We start from the raw sequence: 14,199 nt of genomic DNA on the forward strand, positions 1-14,199 counted from the left end.
ATTAGACAACATTGTGAAACTACGAGCCATCTATTTCTATACTACCGATTACTTTCGCGCCACTCTGCGTTTTCACTATTCCTTTTTGTAACCACTCCACTCTGTGATACGTCTGGGCTTGAAACTCTACGAAACAAGTAAATAAACCTAAAATCGGGCACTGCTAACACAAGAACTTCCACCAAGGGTTTCACTAAGCTCGCATACCACGCTGAAAGTTCCTGGAGAAAAAGAAAATGGCTTTCTTTTCGCTAAAGTATACGTTGGAGCGGCCACCATCCATGTCCTGCCAGCAAGTCAACACAGAGAACAGCGCGCAGTAGACGACGCGGGCGTGTATGGAGGCTGGGTATGCTCTCCTCGAAAGGAAACGAAAAATGCCAGAAAAGCAAACTGTTTTAAAAGATAGGAAGAAAACTCACTGTAAAAATATGTATTGCCAAGAATTAACTGAAATTTCTGCAAACCGCAGTTCGGCGTATGGGGAATAAAATGCAATAACCGCTTCATGTTTCATACTGATCTCTCATAGCCTTCTTGCTAACACAAACGCGCGCCGTATGCTGGTACTAATATGCTGGCGCAGTGTCATCGCTCTGGAAGACGAAATGTTTTTAAAGCGCTGTCAGTGATAAACGCAAAAATAAATAAAGCAGCATAGGACAACAGTACGAATCAAATAGCAATAAGGAAACTTTGAAATCCATTACATTTAATCGATTGGTACTGATAAGTATATAGGGACTACATCCAGAAATTGTCACGTCTGAGCAACACGGAAAAGAAGCTGCCGTGTAACGAATACCAACAGAAACATAGTTAACGCGACATTAAGCAACTTAGGTTGAGAATCTTAATGGAGGCCTGTCATTCACGTTGTCATCATTGTCCTATGTCAATCTTTTCTGTTCTAATTCTCTCGCCATATACGTAAAATCCCCGCATATCATGAAAGGCGGGAAATCGGCAACCAGCACTGGACAGGGCTCATGGATGCCAGAATGTTCACTGATACGGCCAAACACTGTGCACTTGCCATACACATTAGACGACTGCATCTTTATGCGAGGCCATTAGCCTAGGAAAAATAAGATTTGTACTCAGATGTCCCCGAGGCGGTCGGACATTGGAGGAAAATAACGGCACTAAAAATTACCTGAATTACCGCGATGTCAAGTGGGTTCCAATACCCACTGGGGGCACACGGTTGTTTTTATTCTACTTTCTAATCAGTCATCGTTCAACCATGCGAAAGTTACGCTAATAATTTCCCATTGGTCAACCGCCAGTTAAAAGAAGAAAAAAAGTAGAAACAGTGCACAATGCTTTCCTTGGTTTCGGTGAGCGTTGGCTTTGTTTATTTGTATGAGCCCCTCGATTCCTTACCCTTATCTGCTCTCCAGTGTTGGTTAGGTGGCCTCAAGGTAGTGTTGGTGATTGTGGCGTTAAGAAGCCCTACTTGCCATGTATTACTGTCGAAGTGAATTACGTGAGCATTCATCAACATCATCAGCCTGACTACGTCCACTGCAGAACAAAGTCCTCTCCCATATCTCTCCTATTAACCCTGTACTGAGCATTGACCGCATAACGTGAATTAACGTAAGAATTAAAAGCATAAAAATGGATTGGCACGTACAAGGCGGCACAACATGGAGGTGGTGAAAGTGAGCGGCGCAGCTGGATATGTCTCTGTAGCTTAGCGTAGCAAAGCAAACTTTACCTACTCTGCCTCGGTCTGTATGCCTAAGAATGCAGAAGCAGTTACTCCTATTCTTCCCATTTTTTCTTGAAAGCCTTCGCTTTCAAGGAAAAAAGTGGTTTCCCCTAGCTTTTGCCGACCGAACAATTCTTATTTTGCGGTAACACGATGTATACACGGTATACCTTATCAAAATGTACTTGCCATGTTCACATACGTGATCTAACTCTGAAAATTTCCCGCAAAATTAAACCAGTTTATAAGGGCTTCCGGCCGCTGCGTGCCTGTTAAGCGCGCCGTAAAAGGACCCTTAGCATCTCATCTGTCCATCATCCAAACTGACGGGTCAAGTGACTTCCCAGTCTCTGGTGCCCGTGAAAAAGTCAGTGCACTGTGATACGAGCCGCGCGTGAGCCCTAGCGATTCGTATTATGCATTCATCGCCGTCAAGGTGATCGACATTTTAACTCCATCATGTCATTTGGCACAGGTCAATAGCAACACATAAGCATAGACCGTCCGTAGAAAAAAATAAGAAACAATCGCTTCACTTCACTCTGGGTCGCGCGGATCACGATTTTTGTCACCTGATCCTTCGTCAGGCGACATCTTTCGATTGGCAATAGACGATGAGCAAATGATGAGCATGAACACACATCGGTTGAGAACAAATGAAGAGAGAACACACACACACGCACTAGACAAATAACGCAAAAACTACTATATAAGAGCATGCGGGTAGAGTAGGGACGACGTTGTCTCTTGAAGCCTTCGAGGTGGATGTGTTTAAACGTATCATAGCCGCTTCTCCGAACTCACGAGGCCGGTATCAGCGTCGTCGCAGAACAAAGGAATAATGGGCGATTAACAGGCTTTGTCAACCGCTTCTTTGTTCTTTTGCGGAGCAAAACCGCACAGACCGACCCGGTATAATGCAACAATTGATTTCCTGAGATTATATTGTGTTCTTATCTCCCGCATTGCCTAGTGGTTGATAGTGCTGATTGGGAGCGCGTGTCGGCGACTGAGCTGGCGATAATTGATGAAAAGGATCGGGTTTGGTGTTTAATACTTAATTCCGGCCCCATACGACGCTTCTCAAGAAGTAACTCTCACGCTAAAATTACGACACTGACAATACAGGGGCACTAGCAAGATGAGGTGGACAGCAGTCGTCCTGCCCATCAGCTTAGCGCTACTCGTCGCCAATGGTACGTACGAACTGGTTATGGTACGAATGCACGAACTGTGTAGACCTAGTGTTGCCATCGGCACAAAACGTTAGAGCACATTTTTTTAGGCTTTGTTAAAACGCTACGTCTAAATTCTCCTTGACTCCACCTCTGGCTCAATACATTGCTCCAACTCGCGTGTGCCTTGTAATGCTGAAATGCATCCTACGGCTAGCGCGTGATATCTTTTTGGACACAATTTCCTCTGTCCACACAGCAGAACTCACCTGGGTAACGTTCAAACCACCTACGTCTCTATTCATGGTCAGGGAGGTAGTTGCGCAGAACAGCAAACGCGTGGGCTTTCATGAACGATCGGAAACGCATTTTTGAGACAGTAATCCAGTATTTCGCGCAAATATCAGTATATATTGTTTATCCTTGAGTGGAGCCAACAGGCAGGTCTATGGCGAATAAGCCGGCCGGTAAGCTAGTTATAAAGGGGGTTCACCTAACACTGCCAGCGATTTTTAGAAGTAATTTTTTTTAGTTAGATGGTCCCTTTCTTCGGCATAACAATGTTGGATGTGGTGTGCTTTAGAATACAGCCAATTCGAGTTAACCAGTAGGCTGGTAACTAATATTGAATAGTTAACTGCTATAGTTAGGCTTGTTATTTATTAAAATGTTTGTAGCCCACTGTCACGAATGTCCAGTATTTAGATTTTCGAAATTGCCATTCTGGCCACTTCTGCAGCTCAAGGAATTCAGGGGCCGCACACGGGGCAAAGCGAAACCGAGCGGCAAGACCGAGCTCTATCCACGCCTACGAGGCGCGTCACAAGGACGGACGTCTGTCGTGCGTTCTTCTACTCGCCCCTCCTAGTAGGGCATTGCGAAAGGGAATGTGACAACCATGCCACGGTGTGAGGGCTGCTTTTAGACGTGGCTAGCACTCTTTCTACCTTCGCGGTTTCGATTTCCACGGTGTGCGGTCCCCAGAATTCATTGAGCTGCAGAGGCGGTGAGAATGGCAATTACGAAAATACAAAAACTTATATGGATATTCGTTACGGTGGGTTACAAACATTTCAGTGAATTACGAGCCTAACTGTAAATGTTGATCTGTTAACTTTTGGTAGCTAACCAACAAGCTAGTTACCCCGTTTCCGATGTATTCTGACGCGCACCACCAATGACAATGCTATGACAAAGAAAGCAGTCTTTCAATTCAAAAATCCTTTTTAAAAAATTTCGATAGTGTTAAGGGAAACACGCCGTAGGGTTAATTTGTTAGCCTATACGTGACACGTCGGGTGTACTTCATGTTCTTCAAAGACGTTTCAATGTTCGCTTTTATCCGTGGATGGGGCGTGTAGCCGAATGAGAATTTAGTGTTTACTGCAAAAAAATTACTTAACTCTGACGTTCGCAGTGTTCCCGTGAAAGCTGCGGTAATAGATGTTCGCAGATGTCAACTACTGTACGAACATTTCCACGTGAACAACTATGAGCATGCATTGAAACACGGAGAAAGAGGAAAAAAATGACAGACTATTTATGCGATTGTTACGGCAGAGTGTGCATTAGTATTAGCCGCTGCCGCTGACGTCTCCAGAGCATTCGAGCAGAGGCCTAGGGGTTAGAGAACATAGACCATATCCGGCAGGTGCTTTGCCAATACATCAGTGTATTTTACAAGTGCGTGCCTGAAGGTTGGCTTAGAGATACCTAGGTCATCAGTGCAAAACTGAGCAAAAGCTAGAACAGCTAACACTAACCAATAAGCAAGCGAAGCGGGGGCCTAGGGCTTCGCGCACATCCCTCGTATTCAGGAGGTGCTGCGCTCGATGGCGGGATATGCATTTTTGCCGGCGATGGGTTGTGGGGACGGTACTGCCAACGCCACATTTTTGAAGAGCAAATAACATCTCACGCTGTAAACACAATGATCAGTTTCCAATGTCAGTGTCACCGGTTTAACAGTTGGGTTCAGGCCTGAGCTCAATGCAGTATGACAGCGATTAGAGCCTTCAATATTCGAACGGACAATGGGAGAGTGGTGCCGATTACCTACGCTGGTAACTCCTTTTTTCACCAGGGCGAATGCGTCGTCGCCCTGCCAATACGTTTCGCAACGCCTGTGATCCGCACAACATGAGAGAAAGTTACCGACGTCCATTGGGAATATCTGTCACGCCCAACAGCTGTGTGTCTGTCTGCTGTCATGAATTGTGCCCAGAAGTTAACACAACACTAGCCCAGGTAGTGGCCTAGTAACGAGATTTTTCGCTGATTTTGCGCTGCGGGATAGAGACGTGTGCAGGTCAAAGCAGCATGAAAAGGTGCGCCTAACTGTAACGTGATCGACTGCACATCACCTTGTATGAACGAGACTCAGGATTCCTTTCTTTTACCAGGTACATTTCCTGGGAAAAACTTCCGCCCAACAACTTCTTGATGTTCAAAGCAGAAGTAAATATAAATGAGGTTCTCGGCTAAGAACGAAGTGTTTTCTTTCATATAAGAAATGCACAGGGGATCATGCGATCCGATGTGATAAACCTGTGTTAGCAATATTGGTTGTACATTTCGCATCTACATTTATCACCTTGCCATTGGGTCCTTGAATCTTCTTTCGCTGTGGGCTTATTGTTAACGTAGGGTACTGGAGAGTGGAAATGTGTGGTTGGTTGGTAGAGATACTGCAGGTTGGAGACGCTTTTTTACTTGTGGATGCCCGGATGTGCATCTAGAGAAGGCACCTTACGGGCTGCTCAGAGGTTATATGAATGGTGTCGCTTCAGACAGACGAAAGGCACAGGCAGACACTAGCAGGCATGTGCTTGTTCAGGCGTGTCTGGCATTTTGTTGTCTTCCTAGAGATGTGAGTTTCTGTGGTGCTCACAGCTAATAAATGAAGTCGAACTTGCTGAAGTTCATTGCCACACGGTACACGTTACAGCCAGAGATGGGGAGAAATGTTACGGCGATCTGGGCTGCCTGGAGCTTGATGAGCCGTTCCACGACCCCGTGCACCGTCCTGTGGTTTACACTCCCGCTGACCGGAACGAGATGGCAACGAGGTTTCTCCTCTACACGTGGTGCAGCGACCCCCGCAAGTACACGGAGCTGCGGTGGGATTCCGATCTGGACGAGATCCGCGCTGCGCCCTACAATGCATCCAGGGAGACCAAGTTCCTCGTGCACGGCTATATAGACAGGACCTCTTTCGGGCCCTGGATGAACGTTAGTATATCCACTTGCCGCTATCATCGCCATCAACAAGCCGTGAGCATCATCATCCTAATCACCATCATCCCATGCCAGGTTTAGGTGTACCGTAATGCAAAAAACTCCCTTCCAGTCATCTGGCTTGCATGTTATCCACAGAGGCAACAACCTGAAAGGAATAACGACACACGTTGTCACTAAACCAAGGCATGTTTCTTTTTGCGGTTTTCGCTATTTATAGAGAGCGCCACAATTGATCCATCATCGCGATGCTTCGGGGGGAGCGAGTTAGAAGCGCTCTTGATTCTAATTTTTATGATAAACTCGCTCTTGTTGTTAATAACAACCTTGTGTGATTCAAACATTCTAATTTGTAAACTGTGTAAAATGATAAACGATGGACAAAAAAGAAGTCACTTACAGGTTCTTTTCATAATCCTGTGTTTGAGCGGAACGGCAGCCATACAACGCACTTTGGATAGAATTTGAGATCTATTTCAATTCCAGTGAAGACTACGGGCAAATGACAAAACCAGCAGTGTAATTCGTTCAGTTAAGCATGAAACGAAAGCAAGACCCACCGCAGTGATTTTCATGCTGTTTTCCAGAAAATATATTATAAAAGTTGGTCAGTGACTGTAGCGCCAGTTTTAATCGATAAAGATGCGGCCTGGTGCATTTTTTGTGGTGAGCAATATTTTTAACCACGTGTTGCTTTAAACATGAATATAAATGCCTAATCGCGGTAACAGTGGAGAGATAAATCAGGACACCATTTCCGGCGCGCTCTTTCCATGGATAGTCTTTGGAATGTCCACAGACCTTTGTCTATGAAGCCGATAGATAGTATATAGACATATCCTATAGAGTCTCGACACTCTATTGACCATCTATATATTTATGGCCACAAAGTTTCCGCAGACTTTATCTCTAAAACACTGTATGGCAGAGACATCCCAGACACAACCCGAAGGTGTCTGGTGTCCAGAAATTTATTAAGAGAACTCGTTAAGCCAGAAGGAAGGACATCCACCGGCAAGCCGAGAAGGCGTAGCGGGAAGATCCAATCATGTAGACGTGGAATTCTGATCTGCGCGCGCCCGACGAGCCTGCTGGGGTATATCGTCTTCCTCTGGAGCCGGGCACAATGCTGCACGCTACAACTGTAAACAAGAATTTCTCTACAAGAGAGTAAAAGGGAGTAAACGGTCGTCTAGCGCGCTATCTAATAAAATTAGCGAGGTTTCCATGGCCTGGGGTCGGTTTTCATCACTGAAAATATGTAGTACTTTGGGATACCAACGCAAGCAGGTTCTCTTTTTGTAATATGCGAAGTTCTTGGAGCTGCTTTTTGACCGAGTTTTCAATCTTCTCTAACTGCTAACCTGAAGTCTTTAGTGCAGCGTTTAAAAGTTTTCTTCCATTGTTAACTAAACCAAGTTACTATGCTTTCAAGCAGGAATACACCTCTGTTGCCAAGAGTAAGTATTCCTTATATTTGGTGATCGAAATCTACACCGGGACTCGGGCACATATTCTGCCCCAAAAAAAGCAGTGCGCTAGAGGGCTCTCTACTCCATTTATACTGTCTTCTAGGGTATTTGGTTACAGTGTCGGTTAGGAATAAAAAAAATAAAATACCTCAGGGAAGGAAGAAGAGACTAAATAAGTCTATAGACAGACTATGTATAATTCCTAAAAGTGTAATGCAATGGTATTTATCCGATTATATTTGATTCATACCGTCTGAACCTGTCCAGAGATAGATAGCGAGGCTATAGGGCAAAAAAAGAAAGTTCTAAAAACATTAGAGTGAAATTGAAACGGAATGAAATTGTATCGCGCATCGACCTTCGCGGGTAACGACGCATCAAATCACAACACAAGCATGATGTAATAAGGCATCCCATGCGGACACAGTCAGGCGCAAATCCCTTCACGCTTGAGGTTTGTGCGCTAGTCATATGTGCTCAGAGTTGGTTCTTAACAAATAGCACCTTTTATCTTGTTAGTTTGAATTGGGGAGATAAATACGTTCTCCCCACTTAATCGCGGCTGACACTGTTCAAGGCGGCCAGACCCCACCCCGTGATCGCGTGCGCTACCAAGCGCTCGACGACCACGGCGGGCCTTTCTCTGACGGAAGAAAGTAACGACACATTGCCTGACACAAACAGGCATTTATTGTTGCAACAAAAATAACTCCAGCTAGCAACAAAACACGCTAAGGAATCGAGGTCGTCCGACTCACCAGCAAGGTTACGAGCGAATGTTTGCCCACGCTAGGGCAAGGAATACTACGAGGCCGGACGGGACAAAATACGGGAGCCAGTCTTCCCGCCACTTCCTCGCCCTGTTTGCGAAGATCGGAGCCGCGTGCGAAGCGTCCGCTCGCGCCGACGATCCCAGACGAAGAGGGTCATCCTCTCCCGCGCGCGAGCTGCAAGCCGTCTCTCACGTTGCGATGCGGACGCACTCTCTTCTTAGTTAAGGTAACTAACCAGGGAATGTGCTCCTACTCGAGGCGACGCTGCTGCAGACGGTGCTTCGCGAGAAAGCAAACCACAAGGGGAAACAGTGAGGCTGATAAACCATAAACCCCCACATTAAATAGACCGTCGCGCCTGAAAGTACATGCTATGGAGGAGTCTCCTGGTCGTCATGCACTTGAGGCATGTCTAGCAGTAGAGGTTACGCCGACAGCATCCACGCAGACTTCCGCGGTGTTCCGAAGGCGGCGTGAAGGTCACCGCTGGGACGACTCGCATGGCCCGCGGACTCCGTGTCAGCAGGTCCGCGAAGAGAAGGACCGTTGAAAAACTGCAGGCCAGGATTCAGCAGTAGCCGCAAGGGCAACTGCAGCCGGAGGTGACTGCAGACTGGTCTTGCCACAGCTGCCCCGGATGGGTGCGACGAACAGGATACAGGCCGCCCCGTCGCATAAGGTGGCAGCGAGAAGATGTGCACCGGACAGCAAGCCTGGATGGCTCCACCGGATCTGCAAAATTGCCGAAACGCTCTCAGCGTGCCTTCAACGTAGGTCATGGGAGGCGAAACGGCGTCCGCAAGGGCCTCGTGGCATAATGCCTCACTCGCTAGCAAAACGTGTCGGGCGGCAGTGCAAACGCAAAGTTCAAGTGATCAATGCCCTTTTTTGAGTTGAATAGACTGCTCAGTTCGTGCGAGGTTAAAAAAATACCGAGTGGGCAGCAAAGTGCGCCCCTCCCAACACTACGGTTCACTGGTCGTGCATCTTCTTACGTGGTGCAGGCAACTTCTAAAAGCATTAGGCCTGACTACCACTGACAACGGCCGCGAAGAAAACAAACAACCGAGAGCAGCCGCGAGGAGAGATCAGCTTTGTGGTGTGGTCCTACTTCGATCACTACACGAAGCAGCTTCGGAGCGGTCTTCGCACACCGTATCGGACGGTGTTGGAGCACCCGGTGCCGAGCATTAATACCAGAGAACTCGTAGCGGCACCCATGGATCCAGGCCACTCGGCTCCCGGAGACGCGACTCCCAGATTCGAGACAGTAGAGAAAATATATACAGAAATTTCAGACCACCCACGTGGCTTCCGTACCCACTCACTTCGGGCTCGGCAACTGCGTAGGCGCTAGGCCTCGCGCTCCTTCGATGCGGACCAAGTCGTTCTCGTGCTGAAAAAACTCCAGAAAAATCTTGAAGAAAAACGTGCTGAGCATGTGGAAAAGTTCAAATATACTGCAGCGCAATACACCTCGCACTCAAGAAAGTATGCCGCAGGGCTAGCGATCAAAATTCACTGTAGACTAAGCACTCGTCAAGCCTGGACAAAGAGCGTTCCTGGAACCGTAAAGACAGCCGTCCAATATTTCAAGAGTAGGCCGCACGTTGGGCACCAGATGTGGGGTTGAACTGGGGAGATGAATAAGTTCTCCCCTCTTAATCGCAACTGACATTGTTCAAGGCCGCCAAACCCCACCCCGTGATCGCGTGCGCTACCGAGCGCTCGCCGACCACGGCGGGCCTTGCTCTGACAGAACAATGGAACGACACATTGGCTGACGCAAACAGGCGTTTATTGTTGCAAAAACAGTAACGCCATCTAACAACAAAACACGCTAAGGAATCGAGGTCATCCGACTCACCAGCAAGGGTACGAGCGAATGTTTGACCACGCTAGGGAAAGGGATACTCCGAGGCCGGACGGGGCGAGATACAGGAGCGAGTCTTCCCGCCGCTTTCTCGCCCCGCTGGCAAATATGGGAACCGCATGCAAAACGTCCACTTCCGCCGACGTTCCTAGCCGAAGAGGGTCGTCCTCTCTCACGGGCGCGAGCTGCAAGCCGTCTCTCGCGCTGCTACGCTGGTGCCTTAACCTGTTAGTTAAGGTAACTGACCAGGGAAAGTGCTCCTGCTCGAGGCGACGCTGCTGTAGACGGTGCATCTCGGGAAAGCAAACTACAAGGGGAAACAGTGGGGCTTTTCTTCACAAGGTAAACGGGCGCTTTTGGTTCGGTTTTCGGGGGTTTAACGTCGCAAAGCGACTCAGCTTATGAGGGACGCCGGATTGAATGGCTTCGGAAATTTCGACCACCCTGGGATCTTTAACGCGTTAACACCGCAGAGTACACGGGCCTCTAGAATTTCCCCTTCATTGAAATTCAAGTGCCGCGGCCGGAATCGAAACCGCGTCTTTTCGTACAACTGCTGAATGCCTTAATCTGCGAGCCACCGCGGTGGTTCTGCGAGCACTTTTAGTTTGGCAAGGAATTTATTTAAAGCTGAGGGCCTCAAGTCAACTGCACTGCCATGATTCTGCAAGCGTTCCACTGTACCTTAGCAAGTGGCTGTTCCCTTTCGCACTGTGTATTACTAGCAGCAGAAAACTCAGGCAACGGAGCATAGCGGCCGTTCTAACTCGTTATAGTGGAATCGTCCGTGTAGCAGCCTCCCTAAGATATAGGCTTCCAGAAAACTCCAACAACAATGTCTGCACGTGTCGGCGAACCAAATACGCAACGGAATAAAGAATGTGGTTCTGCGCGCACTAATCCTTCTTAGATAGTTCGCGGGGCCGTCGCAGCATGGCGTAGACTTCGTGAAAGTCGCGTATACCTGCATGACTTCTCCTTGAGTCTCGTTCATTCCGTTTTTGTTTTGTTCTTGGCCATATAAAAACGCCCTATGGGCGTCTATGGAAACAGCAATGTCCGTCTATGCCCTTTTTTGAGTGTCTACACACGCCCAAAGCGATTTATTATCAGCAATTGAAAATTATTTCACACTAGAGCTATAACTTTGGAACCATAAAGTGTTTTAGTTGTCTATAAAAAAAGTATATGCGCCTGAAACTACCTAAATGGGCGGCCAAAGGAAAGGTTTCTAGCTATTTGGGCCAATTAGCTACAGCCTGCTATAGGACACCATTGTAAAATACGCTTGCCAATTGGCAGTCGGTTTCGGTAATTGCGACAAATACAAATATGTGGGCTACTATGTTTTCCGTCTATTTAGGAATAATTTTGCAATTTACAATTTTGGGATCTATGACTTAGTAAGTCCATATGCCGCGGTTATCATGGGTGTATCACTACCGCAGGAAGGCAGTGAACTTGAAGGTGTTGGCGTCTTTCGCGGGTGTTTTCTATGAGGCAAGCCTGAACTTGAGGATTTTGCAATCTTCTACAGGCAGCCTGGAGCTACCTCGGTACTGTCCTCGCATTTTACTTCGGCATCCAACGCCTATGCGGACACGACGGCCCGTGCTACGCTTTACGCGCCGCTGACGTTGTTCCTTCGCAAATGCAACGGTAGGACTGGCAGCGAAACATGAGGCCACGAAGTTTCCCAAGCCAACGGTAGCATGTAGCCTAGCGACCGAGGGAGGGGGCTCTCAGCTGGCCGCAAATTTACCGACTCCTCTGAGAATCAAGTGAAGGGGAGGGGGAAGCAGAACGACCACGACGGGACGCTCTCGAGCGGTATCGCGACGACCTATGCCGAGATAGTAAAAATCAAAGGAAAGACGCAGTTGCAGTCACTGGACGAAGTAAGGATCTCTTGTCCAACGCTTTCTCTGTCAGGTCCTGCACTCCGGCCCGACGCAACGCCAGCTCCGTTATGGCCGTGGCGGCTGCATTTCGATGGCTGCGAAATGCAAAAATCCTTATATGTATTACGAAGTCAGTGCACATTGTTAAGAACCTCAGGTGGTCGAAATTCATGACGGCGCCTCCTTCTACATTCCATTCTTGAGAAGACCAAGAAATGTAGATTTTCACAGCTGCGCCCTTCTCCTCCCCCACCTCCTCGATCCACGCGGCGCTGAATACTCAAAAACACCATGGGAATTTTGATTCTTCGATGCATCTCATTGAGTTTATATGACCGTCGGAAGTACAATACAGTTGTTGTGAGCGCAGGAAGCATTTTATAGGTAACATATTACAGCAATGAAGAAAGATTCGGGCCATTATAACGATGCTCGAGCACGAGCTCTCAGGACTCTGAAGCTTCTTGAAAATTACAGGTTTAAAGTAGCAACATTCAGTTACACGATGTTCACTACTTGCGGCCAACAGATGGCGCTAGTTGTTCAACGGAGCTGTTGGCATGTTAGCACTAGGTTCCCACGGGGAAGCCACAAATGATGCAATAAATAGAAACATAGGCTGGGGATCGTTCGAAGCCTGGGAAGCTGAGAGTAAAATATTATATGAAGAACACCTGAGGAAATTGGACGATAACATATGGGCAGCTAATGGGTTTAAGGATTGTACAGAAAGAGTGCCGAATCCCAGTGGAGGAAACCTACTAGGAACTAGCTAGTTTGCAGAAATATCAGGTCGGAAAAATAAAGATCTTTAAACGGCTGTTCAGAAGTGCAGAGGGCAACAGTTGGTATAATAAAAGCGAAAAAGAGCAGACTCGAGACCTGCACAGAAGATGGAAAAGGCAACATATGCACGAACTGGGGACCCGAGATTTTAGTTCCCTTGGCTGGCACCGCGCGGCACATTGCTTTGAACATTAATATATAGCGCGTTGACATCATCTTTGACGTAAGGAAGAAAGAGAATGACCGCGTGGCTGGAGAACAAAACTTGATAGGTTATCAGGCTTAGCGGCACTGGCTGAACGCTGTAATTCTTGGTGATGAACACGAAGGCGCAAAGAACATTCATAGCTGTTTGTTCTGTTCATTCAAGTGTAATTCCACTCCTTATGCACTATTCGCTTAAATAAGGGTCATGTAGGTGATAAACTGAAAACTGAGTCGATATATGATAAATCAAGAGACTGCGCCCTACTCTTTGAAGCGAGATTACGCTGTGTTAGAACGCAAAGCTACAATATTCGTCAAACGCAAAAGTTATTAGAATATATTTGTAAAGAAAAATGGCGAACCTATAGATAATACAGTCAAGTGTGATAGATTGATTAGAGAGAGAGAAAAAAATACATATATATTATTGACCTTTTTATATTTAGGGATGGCTCTCCCAAGTCCAGAAATAGCCTACAGGCCGTCACCTACTCCAACTTGGCAAGACACCATGAAATTCGTCCAGAAAAATACGATAGGTTATGCCCGCAATGGGAGAGGTCTCGAACCTCTACCACGCCGTCTTGGCGAGTAGCAAAGCAAACTAAGATTCTGAGGAAAATAGGAGGAGCCTCGAGAAGTAGGATGTGATACTTGACAGCTGGGACCCTTGACGGAGCTGCAGCTGTGAATAGGGCCTGGAGGGGAGCAACCGGCATTGCACTCCCGGACTTGGAGAAAAGAACAAAATATTAAACACGGCTGCACCTGCAACCACCCCATTTTAAAGGGGACGACACACACGCACACACGCACACGCACACATGCGCACACACGCGCGCACACGCACACACACACACACACGCATACACACACGCGCGCGCGCGCGCGCACACACACACACACATACACAGGAAAGTTCAGCATGTTCCATTCTTCCTCGCTTCCATCACGACGTTGTGAACGTGTCCACCAAACCCTTGGTGTTGGCAGCCCTGACTGTAGAAACCGGGGACATTCGTCACAAATACTAACATTATAAAGCAACAGATGCTTGC

At 47.4% G+C, this 14,199-nt stretch overlaps 1 protein-coding gene across 1 annotated transcript in view; it reads left to right on the top strand.

The window, feature by feature from the left end:
* Positions 1-2,726: 2,726 nt before the first annotated feature.
* Positions 2,727-14,199, top strand: part of LOC144124581 (pancreatic lipase-related protein 2-like) — a 62,227-nt gene continuing 50,754 nt past the window's right edge. The window contains exons 1-2 of the mRNA XM_077657355.1: positions 2,727-2,913; positions 5,840-6,123. Coding sequence (XP_077513481.1) covers positions 2,859-2,913; positions 5,840-6,123 — 339 coding nt within the window. The 5' untranslated portion in view covers positions 2,727-2,858. The remainder of the gene's footprint in view (positions 2,914-5,839; positions 6,124-14,199) is intronic.

Source organism: Amblyomma americanum, chromosome 1 (genome assembly GCF_052857255.1).
Source record: "Amblyomma americanum isolate KBUSLIRL-KWMA chromosome 1, ASM5285725v1, whole genome shotgun sequence".
NCBI classification, from domain to species: Eukaryota; Metazoa; Arthropoda; class Arachnida; order Ixodida; family Ixodidae; genus Amblyomma; species Amblyomma americanum.